Genomic DNA, 24,996 nt, shown 5'->3' with positions numbered 1-24,996 from the left:
GTTGGGCGTTCAGGGTATGGGTGGGGTGGGGCAAAAAAATAAAAAATTAAAATTGATCTTTTTTTCAAAATCAAACTTTGAATTTTTTGTTTAGGGAGGGGGTGGGGTAGCTATGAGTTAAAGAAAATGAATTTTTCAAATATTTTCAAGAACAAACTTTTAATTATTATTTTTTTGGGTTAGTGGAAGTCAAGGGTTGGGCGGCGTAAAAGGATCGAAAATTTTAGAATTTGAATTACTTTTTCAAAAACAAAATTTTAAATTATTAATTTATTTATTTTTTGAATGGGAAGAGGTGGTGTAAGGAAAAAAAATCGTAATTTGGGGTTGGTCCTTAATTTTTGAAGGAAATTTCCTTAAATTTTTAGTAAAATAAATTAATTTAGAAACATTTTTTAAAACTTTTAAGTTAATCAAATAAAAAAAAATTTCTTCATAGTAAACACAAATTTAATATCGATTATATATATATACTGAATAATTTTAACGATAATATAGTTTTTCGATGAAGCTTATTAGCTCTATCCTTGGTCAGAGCATCTCGCTTTTATGACCAACGCTTCATTGGATATTTAATAATTGAGTCATATCTGGCTTGGATTATTTTATGTCATTGTGAATTGTGATGTACTATTTATTATTAATTATTAATCCATATGGCCTTCTGTATAATTACTTAAATAATTAGATATTAATCTTTATAGTTAATGTTCATTTATACCTTATACTTATAATTATCATTACAAATGAAAATGGTTCCATGGTTGTGTATCTTTTTTTCTTACTTGTTGTTCTACAAATCAAGTTGTGAGCTCATAACTTCTCTTCCTGGACAACCTCCAAATATATTCTTCAAACAATACTCTGGTTATATTGTTACAAATTCTCAACATGGTAGAGCTCTCTTTTATTACTTCGTCGAAGCGGATTCGGAAAATGCAGCATCACTTCCCCTTACTATCTGGCTAAATGGAGGTATGTACTATGTTTTTCGTATTGGGCGTTTGTCCTGTATTTCTTATCATAATTGAGTTTCCTCTCTAAGGAAAACCAAATCTTTTCATATTTATGTATTACTTTCTCTTATAGGAAAAAAGTTTAACTCTGTCTTCTAATTTGGCAACATTCATAATGTAGTCTTAAAGGGATTTGAGAGTTTTATTTAAGAAAATTTGTGAAACATAAGTATTATGTTGTCCAGGGCCGTGTTAATTCCTAGGCCACTAAAGTCATCGCTTGGGGCCCCATTTTCAAAGAACAATTACTTATATATGTTATTTTAAAATAAAGTTATGTGTACTATGAGTGCTATGGTTTCTACTAAGGAGATTGCATATGTGAAGAACATAAATTTAATTTGTAAGAAATAATTCGATGAAAATATCGATAAAGAAAGCGAAGTCCCCTTAGATAACAATTAAACAATTGAGCATGATTTATATGATAAATAAATAACTAAAATATTAGACGGAATACAAAATACGAAAGAACATACCATAAGAACTTTATGTAAAAAGGGAGAGGAAATGAGAGTCTTACACTGTCTAAATCAAATTCAACTACACAATATTATCGGTAAAAGAAAACCTGAAAGATAAAATATACAAATTAGGGATGAAATATAAATTTTTGGGGATTGTAATATAAACAGTTTCTTTTAATACTTTTCATTTGAAATGTTTGAACTTCCACCTAGCAAATTAATGTAACCTATTTCATTCATTTGAATGACTTTTTATTTTCCATTATATCTTAATTACAATAATTTAAATTGAATACTTAAAATTGATTATTTAATTATTTATTAGAATATATTTTTACATTTTGTACATTAAAAAAATATTTAAGTGAAGAACAAAATGGTAATTCAATTCTGAGGTTAGGAGCTTCACACTTTTAATAATATATGATTTTTGATTTCTTATTTAGTAGTAAAATATTGAGATTACTAGATGATGGATTTTTTTTTTAAAAAAATATTGTCTTAACTTGAACTTTCTTTGACCCATAATATTTATTCTAATATTGATATGGTTTAGATTTGTTTTTTGAATTAAAAGTGTTCAGAGAAATAATACAAGTAGAAAAAAATAATCTAATAAAAATACTCAATCAAATAAAAAAACTTGATTCTTTCCAAATACGTGTATTGCTTATAGGATGATGTTAATAGTTCCTGTAACCATTGCCTCAGTTGATTTTTTTCAAAATTAAAATTGATTAAATCTTCTTTCAGATCAACAATGTCTGAAGAGAGATTGAATGAATTAACTATATTATCATTTGAAAAAGAATTATTAAAATAGATTAATTATAAAAACAATACTTAATGGCTTTGCATCTAAAATAACTAGAAATGTTTATTTTAAACAAAAGTATATATGATGAAAAAAATAAAATATTAGGGGCCTCTCTTAAGTTTCGTTTTAGGCCCCCAATGTTGTTGAGTCAACCCTGATGTTGTCACTTGTGTGAACATCTTTCTGTTCTAAGTGGATTTGTTGAGATTATTTCCTTGGATATTTTTGTACTCTCTTTTATATTAGTGAATTGCTTTATCTCCTGGATTAGGTTGATTGATCGAACCATGTTAAATATTTATATATCTTTTTATGTATTTTTCATTTGTTTTCTTATTTATGGTGCTTTACTAACTTCTGCATGATACTTTATTATTTCAGTTTGAAACAACTCATGTGTGCGTGTGATTCTCTTAAGGCATAATACATAAATGTGCCCTTTAACTTGACTTCAAATCACATTTATGCCCTTCAACTTTGGATGTGCACAAATAGACACTTAAACTTGTATAAAGTTGAACAAATAGACACATATGTCCTACATGTCATCTTACATATCATTTTTTGTCCTACGTGTATTGTGCCATGTAGGACTCATGTGTTTATTTATTTTAAAGTTGGATAGTTAAAGTGTCTGTTTGTGCATTGTGAAAGTTGGAGGTCAAAGTTAAAATTTGAAATCAAGTTTAGGGTCCAATATATATATTATGCCTTCTCTTAAATAGTGCATTTTTGGAGAATCCGACGTGGATACAATAACATTTTTGAGAAATATAGAATTTTTCTTTAGAGCTTAATTTTCATTTGACGAATTGAACTGAGAAGATATTGTTGTTGTATTTTAAAAAAGGTGTGAATGAAAAATGAAGAGTTGCGACTTTTATGAAGAGTTGTGACTTTTATGAAATGTTGCGACTTTGATGAAAAGTTGTGACTTTTATGAAAAGTTGCAATTTTTATGAAAAGTTGTGACTTTTATGGAAAGTTGTGACTTTTATGAAAAGTGACGACCATTCTGAAAGATTGTGACTTTTCCAAAGGTTTGTGACCTTTCCGGTAAGACACAATAAGAACCTTTTCGCACCACCCTTTGTCTTCTATAAATTGAGGGATTTCCTCTCATTTTAATATAGAATTCATTGACTTATTCTTCAACTACTAAATCTAGTATTCTAAGTGTACTTTACTGTCGTTGTGTGGTTCGCTGACACCGGAGTTGTTGGTATCTATACTCTGGTGATTGAGATTATTTTACCCTGGGAGGTCATATTCCAAATCAAACCTCGGATATTAGAGGGGAATAATTTCCTTAAGGGGACACTGTGAATTCAGTGGACTTGATCTTTTTCCTATTAAAATTTTTTCAGATTTTGGTACGTGTTTTACAAACTTTAGATTTGTAATTTAATTTCAGTTCTTCTATTCTTTTGTTCTTCACTAGTTCATTAAACTTGGTAACGTCGTGTTTCTGAAAAGTTTGTTGGAATCAGTAAGATTCTTTAGACACATATTAATTAAACAACAATTCTTCTTTAAGAAAAATATTTCGTATATTTTTTTAAAAAAATCTGTTTCTGATTCTAGTTTCGCTACTACTTTTTATTTTTTAGTTGTGAAAATGTTTTTAAACTTTGTTTTCTTACAAAGATATTCAAAGTTTTGTTCTAAGTATGTCTGGAATACAAGATGAACAACAATCTTAAGGAAATTATTATACTGTTAGTATTTTTGTATTCTACTGATTGAGAGAATCTGATTATGAAAGTAGAAGATAAATGCATCACTTCTTCATAATTCATTGCTTTGTTTAGCAACGTCGAAATGAGAATGTAAACAGAAAATTTTTACGGTATTCCGTTTAAAGATTACCAGGTAACTTTCTTATTAAATTATCTATGGAGAAAAATAGTTTCTAAGAGTTATCACTTTTGATTTTTTTTAATTATGTGTATCTTTGGAAAAAGATCTGCAAACCATATGTTGTGGAATGAATTTTACTTCGCAAATATTGTTGCTTTTAAAATTCTTTAGTTTGCAAAAATGAGAGATGCATATTTTTGTTTGATAAAATAGTATGTCAAAATGTTATAGTTGGAGGACTATTTGATAAGAAAAACATTTCTATGTGATAAAGAATATGTGTTATTCTGTTTGGAGAAAAAAGACTTTTGTAGTTTTGTACTCCATGAGAAATGTTAGTGTGTCTGATTTTTGTAGACTAAAAAGTTTTGTGGTTTTATACTCTCGATAAATTGGACTATGCAATTGGTTTGAAGAATATGAAAACTTCACATAATAAGTCAGTATTGTACTTTTGATTTTCTATAAACTTCAATGTAATATAGAAATAAATTGTACAATTTTTTTTGTCCTTATTGTTAGTATTTAAACTAAGTGGTATGTCTATTCATGATAGAGGAAAAATATCGATGACTTAGAATTTTTGATTTTGTGTCTTTATGGAATGAACTTTGACATTGTGTAAACATTGTCAAAGAGAATTGCAGCACTATAATTCTTTCGGAGAATAATGTTTCCAACATAAAAATATGTGGAAAAACTATTTTTGAGATCACATTTGAAATGTGGGGGTTATTTGCTTATGATTAAACTTGGTGTCTAATTAAACTTTGGAGAGAAAAAAATGAAATTCAATGATACTTTTGTATTATGTTATACCCACAAAATTCTTGAAGTATATTTGGTATTGTGGTTGTTGAGTTTCTCTATTACTACTACTAGTATATAGTGTGACTAGTATCAAACATCCAAATTATATATATACTTGTTCAAAAGAATTGTGTTCTTTTATGAAAAAAAAAATCACTTAAAATGTTGTGATTTTTCATAAAAAGATATGTCTATTATAATAAAAGTATTTGTATAGACATGAATATTGATGAATAGTCATTTGTTATGTTTTTGTAAAAATAACAGTTGGACTATATTGTCTTTATTGAACCCGATGAAACTTTGTTCATAGGTAGTTTTATAACAGTCACATTGAAAGTTATGAAAATGTCCTTCTGAAAAGGATATTTGACAATCTAAACAATGTTTGTATCACACAAAATTGTAAGAAATAGGAACAAAATATTAGTGAGGAAAAAGCTATCTCGCGAAGAGCTTTTCAAACTCAATGTTTTTATTTGTTCTTACTTGCTTGAGTCAATGTATGTGACATGAACACTTGGGGCATGTCAATTACAAAACCTTGTAAGAACTGATCAACTTAGAAGTTTTGCCTAACTTCGAGTGCAATAAATAAAAATGTCAAGTTTTTGTGGAATCTAAGTATGTTGAGCATTCTAATAAATCTGTTGAAAGGAATTCTAATCCCTTAGAATTGATTTACTCTGACATTTATGATATGACTATTTGCTAAATGTTAAGGATGAAGAAATAGAAATGTCTAGACAATGTAATATCGAAGTTGAAAATCAGTGTGGAAAAATATATAATAAGTGATAAGAATGGAGAGTATAAATCTCATTGTGCAGAAATATGTTTGGAAAGTGAAATATCAAACTACTGTCATATTCACCTCAATCTAATGAAAAACCGAACGTTGAAAGAAATGATGGATGCATTATTTATAAGTTCGGGTTTACACAAAAATTGTGTGGAGGAACTATCCTTATTACAAAAGGGATCAACAAAAGGTTTTGTCCTTTTAGAAAGAAAGCGATTTTGTTTGATCAGAATATAATCTTTTCCATATGAGAAATGGAAAGAAAGGAAATCCAACTTGAAATATTTCAAAGTGTGAGGGTATCTAGTCAAAGTCCAAGATCCTATTCCTAACAGAATTAAAATAGGACCTATGACTGTGGACTGTAAAATTAGACTTGAGTAGTCTAGAGAAGGGTCTAAAAGGCCTAGGAAATGAAAAAGATAATATACTTAATAAAGAGATTCAGAGGCTTAGTAAAATGTTAAAGAACATTTACTTCCTTCGAATATGATTTTGTAACATTTTCTGTGTCTTCTGTAGACTCATCCTTTGGAAAGATGGTGTCAATAAACAATGTTGAAAGTTAATTGATCTTCTTCAAGAAAAATAAACCTTTGGGTTCAAAATGAATCTTTAGAAGGAAAAATAACAGTTGATGGAACTGTTGAAAAATATAAAGCAAGACTTTGTGTCAAAGGCTTTAGAAAAAAAAATTTAAGATTTTGATCTTGTCGATATATATACTCGTTAGTAATTAGAATTACATCCATTCGGATGCAAAAATTATTACTGTGGTATATGACCTCCAAATTCATCAAATGAATGTGAAAAGAACTTTCTTAAATGTAGAATTGGAGGAAGAAATTTACATGGAACATCTCGAGGGTTTTGTGCTACCTAGTAAATAAAAGAAAGTATGTGAACTTGTTAAGTCACTTTATGGAAGCACCAAAACAATGACATAATTCAATCAAATCATGTTGGCAAATGGATTGAAGAATGATGAAAGTGATAAATGTGTTCACATTAAAATCATAAGATCATTGTTTGTTTGTATATTGGTTATATGTTGATCATCAATAGACACACTAATGACATAAATGCTACTAAATGTATGCTATAAAGCAAGTAGAATAAAAATTATTGAAGTTGCTAATGCGATCTTAGATATAAGAATTCGTAGAACTCCATAATGTTTAGCATTTTCATGGTCTCATTGCATTGAAAATGTACTTAACTAGTTCAAATATTTGAATGTCAATATTGTCAAGTGTCCAATAAATGTGAGCTTTGCATTTCAAAAGAGTGAAAACAAAGTGACTCACAATTGGATTGTTCTAGAGTTTTGGGAAGCATGATGTATATCATATAATGTGTGTGATCAGATATATCATTTGTTATTTTAAACTGAGTCGGTTCACAAGTGATCCCAAATAAATTCATTAGATGACAATAAATAGAGTTTTGGAGTATTCAAAATAATACTTAAAACTATGTCTTGCATTATAACAATATCCAACAATATTGAAAGATATAGTGATGCAAATTGAATCATCGGAAGAATGAAGTAAAATTCACGAGTGGATATGTATTTACTATTGGTAGAGGAGCAATCTCTTAGAAATATTTCAAAAGAGATATGTATCGCTAGCTCTACAATGATCTTTGAGCTAGGTGCTCTAGATAAGGTCGGTGAATAAGTTAAAATACTGGAATTTCTTGATAAATATTCTATTTTGGCCCAAACCGTTGGCATTAGTATGCATACACTTTCACAGTCAAGATGCAATAGGTAGGGCATGGAGCATGACGTATAACGGAAAGTCTCGTCATATACGACATAGACATGATACTGTTAGAAAACTACTCTCCAGTGAAATTATCAGAATTGACTATGTAAAGTCAAAGGATAATGTGTCCGATCCACTTACAAAAAGCCTAACTAGAGAGAAAGTTAAAAGATCATCTAAGGAAATGAATTTACGGCTTAGGACAAGTCATCATGGCGGTAACTCTATCTAGCAGACTGGAGATCCCAAGAGCTAGATTCAAGGAGAAAAACAAAGTTGTGAATGACAGTTCGGCATTGTCAATAAACTCAATCCATTCTCATGATGAAGACAATGCTCAGGGACAAGTATACAACATTAAGTCTTGTTAATGAGTTAATAAAGCTTAATGGTTTTAATGATTTTCTAAGTTTGGCAGAGTTGACCAAATAGTGTATCTACGCGATAACACGGTTAGAAATCACCTATGTGAGTGTGAAGTGTAAGCCGCTTCAAAGAAGATGATTGTCAAAAGCCCATCTCTCTATACACTCATGAAATCAGGAGGTGTTCATGACGTAAGAACCATAAATGGTAAAGGGTTAATTGTGTGACATATGGTTGTCTAGGTATACACCAAAGTTCGACGGTTCAAAGATATCGCATCTACCGATTGACCGAGTATATCCGACATATGTTCACTACGGAAAGTCCAAGGGAAAACCTACTTATCCAGATGCAATTAATTCTTGCTTGTAAAGTACACATACTTGTCCGTTTCTTTGTCTTCGAGTCATTCCCCATTCATGCGGGGGATTGTTGTATTTTAAAAAAGGTGTGAATGAAAAATGAAAAGTTGCGATTTTTATGAAGAATTGTGACTTTTATGAAATGTTGCGACTTTGATGAAAAGTTGTGACTTTTATGAAAAGTTGCAATTTTTATGAAAAATTGTGACTTTTATGGAAAGTTGTGACTTTTATGAAAGGTGAAGACCATTCTGAAAGATTGTGACTTTTCCAAAGGTTTGTGACCTTTCCGGTAAGACACAATAAGAACCTTTTCGCACCACCCTTTGTCTTCTATAAATTGAGGGATTTCCTCTCATTTTAATATAGAATTCATTGACTTATTCTTCAACTACTAAATCTAGTATTCTAAGTGTACTTTACTGCCGTTGTGTGGTTCGCTGACACCGGAGTTGTTGGTATCTATACTCTGGTGATTGAGATTATTTTACCCTGGGAAGTCATATTCCAAATCAAACCTCGGATACTAGAGGGGAATAATTTCCTTAAGAGGACACTGTGAATTCAGTGGACTTGATCTTTTTCCTATTAAATTTTTTTTCAGATTTTGGTACGTGTTTTACAAACTTTAGATTTGTAAATTAATTTCAATTCTTCTATTCTTTTGTTCTTCACTGGTTCATTAAACTTGGTAACTTCGTGTTTTTGCAAAGTTTGTTGGAATCAGTAGATTCTTTAGACACATATTAATTAAACAACAATTCTTCTTTAAGAAAAATATTTCGTATATTCTTTTAAAAAAATCTGTTTCTGATTTTAGTTTCGCTACTAGTTTTTATTTTTTAGTTGTGAAAATGTTTTTAAACTTTGTTTTCTTACAAAGATATTCAAAGTTTTGTTCTAAGTATGTCTGGAATACAAGATGAACAACAATTGTTTTGGTTGAAAATCCAATATTCATAGCCCCTGGTTGTTCATCTCTGGGTTATGGTGCTTTTATGGAACATGGTCCTTTTCAGCCAGGGAAAGATGGGAGACTAATCAAAAACAACTTTTCTTGGAATTTAGGTAATGTTTCTTGATTGATCATATTCAAAAGATCTTTTCATTATTGGATAACAATGACTGATCTTGATTGCTATTACATGAAACAGAATCAAACATGTTGTACGTGGACTCCCCGATTGGAGTAGGATTTTCGTACTCAAATACAAGCTCAGACAACATCAATTGGGATGACACAGCAACAGGTACACCATATTTCCTCGAATAGGATTTTTCGTAGTCAAAGCAATTGAAGTGTTTGATTTTACAGCTAAGGAAAATCTCCAATTCATCCTCAAATGGTTCAAGAAGTTCCCTCAATATAGAAACTCGGATGTGTACTTAACCGGGGAGAGTTATGCAGGTTGACATATCTCGAATGTTCCTTTAGTTGTGTATATATTCTCAAAAAGATTTTTACGACTAACATATTTTCGGTCCTTAATTAGGTCATTATATACCACAGTTTGCAGTATTGCTGCTTGATTACAACAGAACACCTAATGTTAAACCGATCAAGCTTAAATCAATCGCAGTAATGTTTACATAAACGTTACCTTGGTGATCTATATGTTTCACATTCAAATTTTCACTTAATCCAATGAATTTGCAGCTAGGGAATCCACTACTAGATATTGAAATAAGCGTGAAGTCTGCTGAATATCTATGGGCACACGGTGTCATTTCTGATGAACTTCTTGATATGCATAAAACAATCTGTAATGAAACAAGGTACGTGATGGAGTTTGTACATAATGAGACATCTAACGAATGTGCAAAAGTGATTGAACTCAGAACGGAAGAGATGGGAAACGATATAGTTAAGTATGATGTACTCTTGCCAAAATGTGTATCTTCTAGTGCAGCAGGGCGACTAAAGGCCCTTGGAAACCTCACCACAGTACACGGAAAGGTATATATGCAACCCAAGTTCCATGCGAACTATATATGTTTCGGAGCTAAACTTGTTGGAGTTGTTTTCTTTCGACAGTTTGATAAGAAAGTAGGAAGAGTTGCTGATCCATGTCTTAATGAATGGATAAATTTGTATCTTAACAAGCCAGAAGTTCAAAAGGCACTACATGCTAACACCACTTACCTGCCATATTCGTGGGAGGTTTGTTCGGGGTTGGTTTTCTTTCCGTCCTATTTTATTTACATTCTCTTGAAGTAATGTATCGCGCTTTACCTAAAAGCTTAAATTAGAGAATCTACCTTTTCAGACCTCTTCAGTATAAGATGGAAGATGCAGCTATAGACATTATACCTCTGCTGTCAAATATTCTAAAACAGCATATCCCAATTCTGCTTTTCAGGTTAGTTTATTAGTACTAAAAATGAAGTTATTAGTATAAGGTATATTTGGTTTGGCATAATACATAAACGTATTCTTTAACTTGGCCTCAACTAAATTTGTGCAATCCAATTAGACACTTAAACTTGTAAAAAGTTGAACAAGTAGACACAACATCCTACATGACAAACACACGTTGGACTGCAAATTGTCATGTAGGATTCTCGTAAGGTGTATGTCTACTTGTTTAACTATATACAAATTTAAGTACCTACTTGTATATACTCAAAGTTAGAGGGTATAATTGTCAGTTAAGACCAAATTAAGAGGCCTTTTATGCATTATGCCTTTTGGTTTTGTTAAAATAATTTACTAGTCTAGTAAGATTGTGTATTTCTTTTGTCCCAGTGGAGATCAAGATTCAGTACTCCCACTTACCCAAACTAGAAAAATTGCTAAACTACTTGCTCAAGATTTAAAGCTAGTTGCTTTAGACAAATATGGTCCTTGGTATGACGGCTTGCAGGTATGTTCATAACGAGAGTTTAGTGCATCAATCTGTCTTTTTTTGTTGTTTATGGTAAAGGTCCGAATTAGCCTTTTAACCTACATAGTTTAGAGCAAATTTACCCTTCTTTAAAAGAAGTGTCTCATATTTAATTAATTGAACGCATAGACTCTTTTTTCCTTGAATCCTAACTTCAAAATGATTTGAAATTATTGTCTTTCGACGTTTATTACTTGATATATCCAAAATCAAATTGGAATAGTTGTTATGATAATCTTTTAGTTACATTATGTGATTCTATGTAGGTGAGAAGTAAAATACTATGCATTTGAACTTTACGAATGATTCTGAGTTGTCCTTGAACTTACGAATGATCTACATTTATCCATTGTGTTATGCCTACAAGGGCGAAATTGAGCAATATTTTGATAACAACGAGGATAAAAACAGGGACACTTCTTAAATGGATGGTAAATTTGCTAAGTCATATATAGTTGAGCTTTTTCCCTTAATATAAAAGCACTTGCTTCAAACCTAGTAATTTTGAATCTTGGATTCATCTCTAGTTGTTGGAATCGAACAATGAAAATATTGTTGGGTTTTAAAAGGTGTGAATGGAAAATGAAGAGTTGCGACTTTTATGAAAAGTTGTGATTTTTATGTAAGGTTGTGATATTTCTTAAAGATTGTGACTTTTCCAAATGTTTGTGATATATCGGGTAAGACGCAATAAGAACCTTTTCACACTTCTTTTTGTTTTCTATAAATTGAGGGATTTCCTTTCATTTTTATATAGAAATTCTGGACTTCTTCTACCATTACTAAATCTAGTATTCTAAATCTATTTTACTGCCGTTGAATGGCTCGCTGACACCTGCGTTGGGTATCAATACACTACTGATTGAGATCATTCTATCCCGGGATGACATATTCCAAATCAAACATCGGATACTAGAGGGGAATAATTTTCTTGTGTGGACGCTGTGCATTCAGTGGGCTTTGATCTTTTTCTGTTTTTTCGGATTTTGGCATATGTTACAGAATTTAGATTTTGAATTAATTTCTATTTTCTGTTCTTCACTGGTTCATTAAAACTTTGGTAACTTCGTGTTTCTACAAAGTTTTTTGGAATCAGTAAGATTCTTTAAACACAGATTGACAACCATTCTTCTTTAAGAAAAATATTTCGTATATTTTTTCTAATTTGTTTCTGATTCTAGTTTTTAAACTAGTTTTAATTTTCTAGTTGTGAAAATGTTCTTAGACTTTGTTGTGTCTTATCAAGTTCTTCAAAGTTTTGTTCTAAGTATCTTAGGAATACAAAATGAACAAATATGTGTATACATAATTTGTTGATTAATTTGCAGATTGGAGGATGGAGTCAATCATACGGAGGAGTAAGAGAAGGCAAAAACATAACATATTTAACATTTGCTACAGTTAGAGGTGCAGCTCATGAAGTTCCTTATACCTCTCCTTCACAAGCTCTTACTCTTTTTAGAGCATTTTTGAGAGGATATCCTCCACCACGAAAGAGCAGCGCCATTGCAGCGATGTAGTTGTGTAATTCTATTATATACGATCTGATGAATCTCTTTTCGCTTGTGGAATCTTTTGTTTTTGTTAAGAATAAAATGTTTGAATTGGATTACACGTTTAAACATTAAGATATTGTATTGATGAAATACTGTTTCAGTTGAAAAACACATAATATATTTAGGTTGAGAATGTTGCCTTATGAAGGTGATGAGGTTGTCATGCAAAAATTTATAATTTGTAATATAAATTAGATAACAAAAACTTATACTAAAAATCTATATGGTTTAACCAATCGGCCTACATATGAAAACTAATAAAAAGAAAATATTAAAACTATTGAGGAAAAATCTCCCTATAAACAAAACTTTTTATTGACTACATTGTGAATGTTATTGTGTTTTGTTATGAGAATATGATTTCAATTAATAAATCTCCAAACTTTTCCTCTAAGTAAAAGAATAAATTAAATATGGAAGAAAAATTATATTTTCCTTTCCGAAAAAATTGAAGTATTTATTGTAATATTTTGATTTTTCTTTAAGGAAAAGCAACTTACTTCAAACAAAGTTAGAAAATAAGGGCAAAACCAAAACAGAGAGGTATATATCCAACTTTTTTTTTCACATTTTGTCCCGTTCATAACATAATGTGATTTCTCTTAATCATCTTAAAATCCAATGAATTTCACAACATTGTTTGAAATGTGAGGAAATTTTGGAGTGACAAAAATGGTAGCATTGGAAGTGGGGTGGGGGGTCCGATGAAGATGAAGAAATGGTGGCAAGAGACTTCTGAAGAAGGAATGAAACGGAAAAAATATTTGAAATAACCAAAAAAAGAGGAAAAATTAATCATTTTTTAACTTATCATGCTAGTTAAGAGAGTGCACACTCTCTATGTCAGGTGACCAAAAACGAATATACTAATAGTATTCAAAATTATTTGAAGGTATAGATCACTGCAAAAGTCAAGTATCTTCTTTAAAAAAAAAAAGTCTTTAAGGGGTAACAATTATTTGTTCTTTTAAAATTTTTGTTACAATTCCATTAACTAAGCTGGAAAACCAGAACAAATTATGTGTGCCAATTTTGTAAACATAGTTCACCTTTCTTTGAAGTAGGTAAAATTGATCTTTCTTGGTAGTAGTATAACATATTTAAACATTGATGTAATATTTAATACTTCATGGCCTACTTCCCAATCAATAAATTAATATTAATGTTACAATTATTGTACTTCAACTTGTTGACACTTGACACACTCAAGTTCACTTTTCTTTTCTTTTTTTCATCTGAAAATGGTTCCATGGTTGTGTATCTTTTTTTCTTACTTGTTGTTCTACAAATCAAGTTGTGAGCTTATAACTTCTCTTCCTGGACAACCTCCAAATATATTCTTCAAACAACACTCTGGTTATATTGTTACAAATTCTCAAAATGGTAGAGCTCTCTTTTATTATTTTGTAGAAGCGGATTCAGAAAATGCAACATCACTTCCCCTTACTCTGTGGCTCAATGGAGGTACATTTCTCCTATATTGCTCAGACTCTTCAAAAATATCGACATGTGTGTGTCAGATCGGACACATATACAATAACATTTTTCGAGAGTCCGAGCTATATAATATTGTATACCGCTTCTCTATTGACCTTTTTTTTTTCATTTGATATTGATTGAATCCATTATGTTAGGCCCTGGTTGTTCATCTGTGGGGTTTGGTGTTTTTATGGAACATGGTCCTTTTCAGCCAGGAAAAGATGGGAGACTAATAAAAAACAAGTATTCTTGGAATTTAGGTAATGTTTCTTTCTTCTTTAGGGTAGAATATTTAGTAGGTAGTTGAGCGTTGTCTCATTTCCTAGCATGATAGATTGGTGTATTGTATCTGTTTCTCGATTCTTTTTTTTTACCAGTAGTAGTAGCGTTTGTCTCATAGTTGGTCTATATTACGAGTTTTGTTACACCTCGTCATTTACTTACTGTGCTTCAGTTATCACATTAGTTGGTTATGTTGCCCCTCTTTGGTATGTTAGGTTATGATTTCCTTATCATATTCTATGTCCTCTTTACTTCTGTATTGTTCTATTAGCTGCTCTGATGTTCGTTATTTGAGCTGAGGGTCTTCCGGAAACAACCTCTCTACCTTCTTGAGGTAGTGGTAAGGTCTACGTACACTCTACCCTTCCCAGACGCCGCTTTTGGGACTATACTGGGATTGTTGTTGTTGTTATCCTGAATGATCATGTTGAAAAGATTTCATTGCCTTGAAAATCGGATAACAATGACTGATTTCGATTGCTATAACACGAAACAGAATCGAACATGTTATACGTTGAGTCCCCGATTGGAGTAGGATTTTCATACTCGAATACAAGCTCGGACTACGTCAATTGGGATGATGTTGCAACAGGTACACCACTTTTCCAGAAATAGCTAATAATATTTGGTACTAAAAGGCAACGGAAATGTCTGATTTTGCACCTTTTGATCTTTTATATAGCAAAGGAGAATCTCCAATTTCTACTCAACTGGTTAGAGAAATTCCCCGAATATAGGAACTTGGATTTGTTCTTAGCTGGTGAAAGTTATGCAGGTAATATATCTGAACTTTTATGTTGCTGAGACTCTCCAAAAACTTGTCACACCCGTGTCAGATTCCTCCAAAAGTAGTACATAGAGAATCCATTTGGAGGATCCGACACACAATGTTGACATTTTTGAAGAGTACGAACAACAGAAGACTTAACTCGCCTATGTTTTTTGTTCTTTCGGTTGTAAAGATTCGTCAACTGTTCTGTTTTTGTTTTTTTTTTAGGTCACTATATTCCACAGCTTACAGTATTGCTGCTTGATTACAATAGAAAGCCTAATGTTAAACCAATCAAGCTTAAATCAATTGCAGTAATGTCTACATTACCCTTAAACTTCTTGTTGATTAATTGTTTTATATTCGAATCTGGGTTATATCCAATGACTTTTGCAGCTGGGGAATCCACTACTAGATCTTGAAATAAGCGTTAAGTCTTCCGAATATTTATGGTCACATGGTGCGATTTCTGATGAATTACTTACTATGAAAAGAACAATCTGTAACGAAACGAGGTTGTTGTTGGAATCAATACATCATAATATGTCTAACGAGTGCTCCAAAGTGTGGGATCTCACCAATGAGGAGATGGGAAGTGATACAGATACAGGCGATCTGCTCGCGCCAATATGTGTATCTTCTGGTGTAGCAGGACAATTAGGAGTCCTTGGAAAACTTGCCTCAATACATGAAAAGGTGTAAATTTGAATCTTTTCTCTTAACTTTCTTTGCAGTTAACACTAACTCAATGCAGTTGTTCTTTTGACAGGACGTGAGAGAAATTGGCGATCCATGCCTTACTGATAGGATATATATGTATCTTAACAAGCCAGAAGTTCAAAAGGCATTACATGCCAACACTACTCACTTGCCATATGCCTGGGATTTTTGTTTAGGGTCAGTTCTTTCTAAATTTTACTTTCTTTCGTGTTTTGAAAGCATTTGTATCTCCTTATTCAAAAGCTTAAACTGTTAGACAGACATACGTTTAAACAAGTCTGTATGTTAATATGTCAAAAAATTGCAGGCACCTTCAGTATCAAAGAGGTGATTTAGCTATAAATGTTATACCTCTATTGTCAAATATTCTAAAAGAGAATATACAAGTTCTGCTTTACAGGTTAGTTCATTTCTACATTTGAAGTTACAATAATCAAATTTCCTCTAATTATCACTATTGTAAACAGACATAATACATAAATAAACATTCAAATTTGGCATCACATGGCAAGTATTAAATATTCCAATTGAGTATGCACCTAAATCCGTCTCCACTCTGTCAAGTGAACACTCCAACATAGAAAATGATCATCTAGAAACTCCAGTATCACGTTAGAATCGGAGGTCTACGAGATACTGTAAGGTAATTAGTTTGATTGTTTAATTGTCAATTGAGACAAGTCAAGGTATCTACATGTGCACTCTCAAAGTTAGAGTGCTTACTTGTCGGCTGAGAACAAGTTTTAGTGTGTTCATGCATTATGCATTGTAAAAGGGGAAAAGGAACAAAAATATCGGGAGTTATTTGAAATAGGTCAACTTTACCCCGTTATGTTTTTTGGCAAAAAATTGCCCTCGTTGTTCGTCAACTAGCTCAAAATGGCCCCCCAATTAGTTGGGTAACGGAAATGACATTTTTTTTCAAAACATAATGGAGGTTAAAATTAACATATTTTAAATAGTTCAGAGGTATTTTTGATCATTTTCCCTTGAAAAAACTATATATTTACTCTTGGTGCTTTATTAAACTTTGTTATAGCTGTTACTCTGTAATAAGATTGTGTATGTTTTTTTGTGTTTTTTTTTTTTGCCAGTGGAGACCAAGATACAAAAATCCCACTGACCCAAACTAGGAAAATTGCTAAACTACTTGCTAGAGATTTAAAGCTAGTTGCTTTAGATAAATATGGTCCCTGGTATGATGGCTTGCAGGTATGTGACTACATCCATTGTTTTCAATTTTGGACCATATGTTTTAAAATAATTTTAAAATCATATGTTTATAACAAAGAAGAAAGGCACTCAAACTTGTGTAAAATTACACAGTAGACACAAAAGTCCTTGTAGTATAATACATGTAGGACACCATTTAGGAAACAAACTTATAACAAAACAATTTTTAGCGGCATTAAATATTGACATTCATAAAGAGTGCTAAAGTCTTTACCGGCATTAGTTAAGTGTCATTAGAATCAATGTCGCTAAAGGCTTTAGGAACATATACAAAGAGTGTCAATTGCCGCTAAAAATACATATTTAGCGGTAATTAAAAATTAATTGCCACTAATGATCATATTTGTTGTAGTAAAATTGACATGTGAGATGCTATGTATGACGTGTGTCTATTTGTACAATTTTATACAAGTTTAAGTGGTTATTTTGTACATACCCAAAATTGAAGGACATGAATATGAAATAAGACCAGAGTTGAAATGTATATATTTATGTATTATGCCTAAAATCTATCATTCCTTCTAATACCTACTGAAATGATGATATATATTGTAATTTCAAAGAGGCTCAATCGGACATAAGGACCTGAATGAAGACATGCTTCACTATGATATGTCGTGCAAATTCTAGTTAATGACTTTGAAACAAATAAATCACTAATTTATGCTATTGATCTTGTCTTAGCCTTACATAACAATGAAACTTTTTAATACTTTAGAAAATATAGTCCTAAAGTGGTGTTAAGCTTAGAACAATCCGAGGATATTTGAATATAAGGAAAGAAAGACATTTCCATCTAGAATATATAAAAAGAAAAATCCAATTTCCTTTTTTTGGATAAAACTTTAATTAAGAACTGATTCTAGGTGGTCCATTTGATAAGTTTAAACTTTTTTTTGCTTTTAATTTCATAGTAATAAGTAATAACTACTCCCTCTTGTTCTTTACAAGGACCTTTCTAGTCCTTTAAAGTAGTTCAAAATAAGTGTCATTTATAAAAGAGAAAAGGGTCTGATATACCCCTCAATTTTGTTATTTGGAGCTGATATACCTCTCGTTATAAAAGTGACTCATATATGCCCTTACCGTTATACAAACGGCTCACATATACCCCTGCCGTTACAAAATGGCTCACATATACCCTTCATTTAACAAATTTAAAAAAATTAGTTTTAAATTTATATTTATTACTTCTAATTTTTTTTAAAAAATTATTTAGGGGTATATATGATTCTTCTATCAAAGTTCAAGGTATATTTTAACTTTTTTCATACATAAATTATTTTTTGACTTCTTTTATTATAATTATTTGAATTTCTTATTCTTATTTTGTTTTTTCTTTCATTCCTTAGTTTAAAGAATAAAAAATTAAACTATTTTTTTTGTGTGTATTGTAATTTAATTTCGTTTTCGAAGAAAAAATTTGATCATCTACAATAAGTTTTACAAGAATATTAGTGAAACATAAATAAATTTGATTATCAAAATAATAATTATAAATTAGTCATTGAAACAAAAAAAAGTAAAAAAAAATATGTTTGATGAGGATTAAATTTACTCATATGGGATTATATTTTTTAGAAAAAAATAATAAAAATTTAGATTAAAATTATTATTATTTTCATTTCCGTTAGAGAAAAGGGTATATGGGAGTCATTTGTTTACAAGTAGGGGTATATATGAGCCACTTTTATAACAAGGGGTATATCAGCTCTAAATGACAAAGTTGAGGGCTATATCAGACCCTTTTCCCTTTATAAAAAAAACAAACATATTTCTTGTTTTCCCAACTTATCCTTGATATAATAAATAAAGCGAACGATTTTTTAAAAAGGTCTTTCAACTATAAAGGAAAGATAAAGGACAATGTAGTCAAAATGACCCTTTAATTTTATTAAGGGAATCAATTTGATTTCTTAATAGACGTGTCATCATAAAAAAATACTTTAAAATGATGGAAAGGAGTAATAAGGTAAGCATTCAACTCGCGATACGGAATTACTACTTTGTAATTTGTTGATTAATTTGCAGATTGGAGGATGGAGTCAATCATTTGGAGGGGTTAGAGAAGGCAAAAATGTAACATATTTAACATTTGCTACGATTAGGGGTGCGGCTCATGAAGTGCCTTATACTTCTCCTTCACAAGCTCTTACTCTTTTCAGAACATTTCTAAAAGGACAATCTCCATCGCGAAAGAATAACACCATTCGAGCCAAGAAGTTGCATAGCTCTATCGACCTCTTTTCAACTGCAATTTAGATGTTTAATTTGTTATCTTTGTTGTATACTTTTCTTTTTTAAATTGTGAGTTTGAAAAATTTAAAGCTAAATTACTTTATAGAAATGTGTAGTTTTCAACTCGACTAATGAAGAAATAATGTCATGTAAAATAAGATTCTCAAAGAGGGTGGTTTGTCACAAATGTAACTAGACGAATGAGTATTACCACCAAGCGTTAATGTAGTAGTCCTCTACTTAGTGCGGACTGCAGGACAGTTCCATTTATGTATTACTCCCTCCATTCTGTTTTATGCGAGCTAATTTGATTCGGTATGAAGTTTAAGGAAAAAAAGAATTTTTTTTTTAAAATTTATGATCCAAAATGGATGATAGAAATTTGTGGATGGGTATAAATCTATTAACTTTCATAATTAAAACATGTGTATTACTTATTTCAAGTAGTTAGTTAGTTAGTTTCCATTTTATAGTTGGTGATGTCATATTTAGTTACATAACCAATTAGTTTGTTAGAGTTTGTTAGATTGTTAGATTAGTTACACTTTTCTTTCTCCACTAGATTGATTCATACAAATCACATGTATATATACACCTCTTGGGTGATTAATGCAATCAATCAATCATTTTCTACAATACAATCTCAAGGATATACATCACTAGTTTCGCTATGGAACTTCACAGCCTCATCAATGGCTGCTCAAGTTCAGCTTGAAGGTTTTTAATATGGTATCAGAGCGAAGTAAATTGCTCTCTTCTCTTTGGTTTAGTTACGTGTTTTTGGTTGATTGTATCAATCGATAATAGATCTTGAAATTACTCTGTTGATTGTATTTGTTTTCCAGAAACTTTTCATCCTTGTTCCTCTTCTTTTACATCTCTGTTTCTCTTCTTCCTTTGCTTATCGAAGCTTAGTTGTAATGGCTGTTGAAGCTGCAGCATCCATGTCTGAAGGATCTGTCACATCTGGAAGCAATACAAATGGTGTTCTGTATGTACATCCCTCGGATAATCCAGGGATGATGCTTGTTCCTGTTCAGTTTGATGGAATAGGATACAGGTCTTGGAGAAAAGGTGTAATGAGGGCCTTGTCAGTGAAAAATAAGTTGGGTTTCGTTGATGGAAGTTGTGAGAAACCAAACAACAATCTATCTCAATTACGTCAATGGCAAAGATGTGATGATATGGTAACATCTTGGATACTAAACTCTTTAATCAAAGAAGTTTCAGACAGTGTGGAATATGTTAGCAATTCTGCTGAGTTATGGAAGGAGTTGGAAGATAGGTATGATCAAACCAATGGAGCAAAATTGTATCAAATCCAAAAGGAGATCAATGATCTCGCACAAGGAGTTTTGGACATCATTGTCTATTACACAAGAATGAAGAAGTTGTGGGAAGAATTGAATACTTTGAATGTGAAAAATCATTGTAGCTGTGTATGTGTGTGTGGTGCGAAGGATGGTATATACAAGGCTGAGCAAGATAGGCGTCTAATTCATTTTCTTATGGGATTAAATGAAGTGTACACAGTGATACGAGGTAACATTCTCATGATGAATCCTCTTCCATCCATGGGGCAGGCTTTCTCATTACTAATCCAAGAGGAAAAGCAAAGAGAGCTCAAGCCTGTTGGTAGAACAGATTCTGTTTCCCTGAATGTTAAAGCTGTTGATAACAAAGGCCATGGAGGAAGACCTTTTAGAACAAATTTTCAAGGAAACAACTATGCAAATGGCTATGGAAATCATAGTGATACTAGCAGCAATTCAGGAGGGAGTTTTTATCCAAACAACAACAGGAATGTCATAATATGTGACTACTGTAAGAGGACTGGGCACATCAAAGATAAGTGTTACAAGCTTCATGGATATCCCCAAAACAATAATAGTCAAAATAATAGATCAGGAAATTACAATGGTGGTCAGAGTTCTAGACAACAAGGCTCAAATTACAAAGGAAGAAGAGTGGTAGCAAATGTGCATGGTACTATAGGTGATATGGTGTCTGGTAATGGAGAGGAACAATCACAGTCTCAAGGTGATAACTCAAAGAATGTAACTTCACAAAAGAACAATATGGACAGATCATGACTCTATTGCAACATTTCCAAAATGGGAATGTGGGAGAAGATACTGGTGCTAACAATGCTTCTGGTGTGGCTACTGGATCAATGAATTTTACAGGTACTGTGATTTGTTCTTCCTCTACTATTGTTGACAATTCATCTTGCAAATGTTTCGAATCAAGTGCTAATTTGTGGATCATTGACTCAGGAGCATCAAACCATATAATCTTTAGTAGAAACTCTCTAAGGAACATTAAAACCTTGCCTTTTCCCATACTTGTTTCTCTTCCAAATGGATACAAAGTCAAAGTGACAGAATTTGGGGATGTACCAGTCACACCTAGCATCATTTTGCATCAAGTTTTATATGTGCCTTCTTTTAAGTATAATCTAGTTTCAGTTCTATCCCTAACTACTACAATGAAGTGCATAGTCATGTTCACTAATGCATTGTGTCTATTGCAGGCCCCTTTAGTGAAGAGGCCTCAGGTTCTTGGTAATTGTAGAGATGGGCTTTACTTCTTGTGCACAAAGTGTTTGAAGGCTTCTAATAAGGTCAATACATGTCAGATATGTTGTTGTTTTCCCAATAATAGACCTTTTTCTAGTTCCACTAAAGATGAAACATGTAATTCCTTTTCTGCTAGTACTTGTCTTCCATATCAATTCAAAGTGTTGATTTCTAATTCTGTTCCTCTTAAGTGTAAATCTTTTTCTAATAATATGAATGTTCTGGATGATCACAACTCTTGTAGTGTTGCAGGAGATAATGTAGATTTGTTATGGCACAATAGACTTGGCCATGTACCTTTTGCTAAGATGAAAAGTATTACTGACTTACCAGCTATTTTTTCTCCCAAACAACCTTTCTCATGCAACATTTGTCCAATGTCAAGACAACAAAGGCTACCTTTTAACCATAGTAACAGCCAAACCAAATGCATTTTTGAACTGCTACACATTGACCTATGGGGACCTTATCATGCATCCACTTATGACAACTACAGATATTTCATTACATTGGTGGATGATTAAGTAGATCAACTTGGACACAGCTTTTAAGTACCAAAAGTAATGCATTACAAGTTTTAAAAATTTTTACAATCATAGTGGAGAATCAGTTTAATACCACAGTGAAAAACATTAGAACAGATAATGGACTAGAGTTTGTTAATAATGAAACATACCAATTTCTTTTATCCAAAGGGATTACCCACCAGAAAACTTGTCCTTACACACCTCAACAAAACAGTATAGTGGAAAAAAAACATAAGTACTTGTTGGAAACAGCTAGAGCACTCCTATTTCAATCTAAACTGCCTATAAGATACTGGGGAGAGTGTGTCCTGACATCTACACATCTTATTAACAGACTTCCATCAAGTTATTTGAAAAATAAGTGTCCATATGAAGTGTTGTACAATAAGAAACCAAACTATAGTCAACTTAGATCCTTTGGTTGTCTTTGTTATCCTACTATTCCAAAGGTACTTAGAGACAAGTTTGAACCAAGAACCACTCCACACATTTTCTTGGGATATCTTTTTGGAACAAAAGGTTATAAGGTGATGAGTCTGGCTATAAAGAAGATACATATCTCCAGAGATGTGATTTTCCATGAACATGTTTTTCCTTTTGCATTATCAACTGAAAATTCTTCTTTTCCTTTTGTTTTGAAGTCTTTTTCATCTTCTGATTATACTGATTCAGATTCATATAAAGGCTGTGTAAATGATTGTGACAATGTGACTGATACAACTCCTCCTCATACACCTTCTCACATTACTCAAGATCCCAGTATATCTTCCAATGCTCCTATTACCTCTTCAACATCATCTCAACACAATACTCCCACAATAATACAAAGAAGATCTCATAGAGAAAACAAAATACCATCACACTTGAAAGACTATGTTGTCAATATCCCAAAACTAAAATCAGTCAACTCCAACACTCAAAACATAGAGCTCAACAACAATCTATCTCTTACTGCACTGTTTACCAAACACCATCACATATTACCTGAAGTCATTGCATCTACTAGTCAGTCACTTGTTGAGAATATTTGTCATGACAGTGAGCCATCATCATATGAGGAAGCATCACTGAATCCTGCATGGCAAAAGGCCATGATACAAGAATTTGAAGCATTATATGATAATGATACTTGGGATCTTGTTACTTTACCACCAAAGAAACAAGCAGTTGGATATAGGTGGGTATACAAATTAAAACACAAAGCAGATGGAAGCATAGAAAGGTTAAAGGCACGACTGGTTGTGAAGGGGTATACACAACAGGCTGGAATTGATTACACTGAGACTTATTCACTTGTTGTCAAGATGACCACAGTGAGAACTTTGATAGCATGTGCAGTAAAGAAGGGTTGGAGTATGTTTCAACTTGATGTGAATAATGCATTCCTTCATGGAGATCTTCATGAAGAGGTTTACATGAAATTACCTCCAGGACTTGAAGTACCTAATTCAGAGCTAGTTTGTAAGCTAAAAAAAGTCTCTTTATGGCCTCAAACAAGCAAGTAGGCAGTGGTATTCTAAGCTAACTGAGGCATTGTCATCTAGAGGTTACTCACATTCACATTTTGATCTGTTTTACAGAAAGGAAGGTTCCTTGGCTGTATTTGTTGCAGTGTATGTAGATGATGTTATTTTAACAGGGACAGACACAACTGAGATTGCACATCTCAAAGTATATCTAGACAACACTTTTAAGATCAAAGATCTTGGAAGGCTTCACTATTTTCTGGGCCTGGAGATTCTTGATACAACAGATGGAGTACTTATTTCGCAGAGGAAGTTTACTTTAGACTTACTCAAAGAATATGATTGTTTCAATTATACACCTCTATCATCTCTTTTGGATCCTACTGTTAAGTTGAAAGCCAAGGAAGGAACTGCTTTGTCTGATCCTACTTTCTACAGAAAGTTGATAGGCAAGTTGAATTTCTTAACTAATACTAGATTGGACATAGCTTTTAGTGTTCAACACTTAAGCCAATTCATGCAGGATCCACGAGCTCCACATTTACTAGCAGCTTATCATCTACTTAGATACCTCAAACAAGATACTACTTTAGGAGTTCAGTTATCCAAAAATCCTGATTGTACAATCCAAGCTTTTTGTGATTCAGATTGGGCATCATGTCCAGACTCGAGGAAGTCAGTCAGTGGCTACTTAGTGTTGCTTGGTAACAGTTCTATTAGCTGGAAATCTAAGAAACAAGAGACAGTTTCACTATCATCAGCAGAAGCAGAGTATAAGTCACTCAGAAAGGTTGTAGGAGAGTTAACTTGGCTTCACAGATTGCTCACTGAACTAACTGTCTCTATTTCCTCTCCTATTAGTGTTTATTGTGACAGTCAATCTGCAATCCACATTGCTCGTAATCCTGTGTTTCATGAGAGAACTAAACACATTGAGGTGGATTGTCATTTCGTACGTAATAAACTTCAGGAGGGGTTGATTTCTTTACA

At 32.1% G+C, this 24,996-nt stretch overlaps 3 protein-coding genes across 3 annotated transcripts; all 3 read left to right on the top strand.

Annotated features, from left to right (window-relative positions):
* Positions 1–614: 614 nt before the first annotated feature.
* LOC101259475 (serine carboxypeptidase-like 45) lies at positions 615–12,860 on the top strand. Its single transcript, XM_004228790.5, has 10 exons — positions 615–975; positions 9,236–9,340; positions 9,427–9,522; positions 9,588–9,680; positions 9,766–9,851; positions 9,930–10,229; positions 10,308–10,444; positions 10,540–10,632; positions 11,019–11,136; positions 12,486–12,860. The coding sequence occupies exons 1-10, from the start codon at positions 747–749 to the stop codon at positions 12,675–12,677; spliced, it is 1,449 nt and encodes a 482-aa protein (XP_004228838.4). The 5' UTR covers positions 615–746; the 3' UTR covers positions 12,678–12,860.
* A 1,024-nt stretch (positions 12,861–13,884) lies between these two features.
* On the top strand, positions 13,885–19,602 carry LOC101251209 (serine carboxypeptidase-like 45). The gene is made up of 10 exons (XM_004228341.5): positions 13,885–14,177; positions 14,348–14,452; positions 14,971–15,066; positions 15,157–15,249; positions 15,472–15,557; positions 15,640–15,939; positions 16,013–16,140; positions 16,271–16,363; positions 17,058–17,175; positions 19,228–19,602. Exons 1-10 carry the CDS (start codon positions 13,955–13,957, stop codon positions 19,456–19,458), a joined length of 1,473 nt encoding a protein of 490 aa, XP_004228389.1. The 5' UTR covers positions 13,885–13,954; the 3' UTR covers positions 19,459–19,602.
* Positions 19,603–20,354: 752 nt separating this feature from the next.
* On the top strand, positions 20,355–21,527 carry LOC138340882 (uncharacterized). Its single transcript, XM_069293054.1, has one exon. It carries the CDS (start codon positions 20,355–20,357, stop codon positions 21,525–21,527), a length of 1,173 nt encoding a protein of 390 aa, XP_069149155.1.
* Positions 21,528–24,996: the final 3,469 nt, after the last annotated feature.

The sequence above is a fragment of the Solanum lycopersicum genome, chromosome 1 (assembly GCF_036512215.1).
Source record: "Solanum lycopersicum chromosome 1, SLM_r2.1".
Lineage (NCBI taxonomy): Eukaryota > Viridiplantae > Streptophyta > Magnoliopsida > Solanales > Solanaceae > Solanum > Solanum lycopersicum.
Note: the sequence above shows the minus strand (reverse complement) of the source record. Positions and strands in the feature narration are given on the sequence as shown.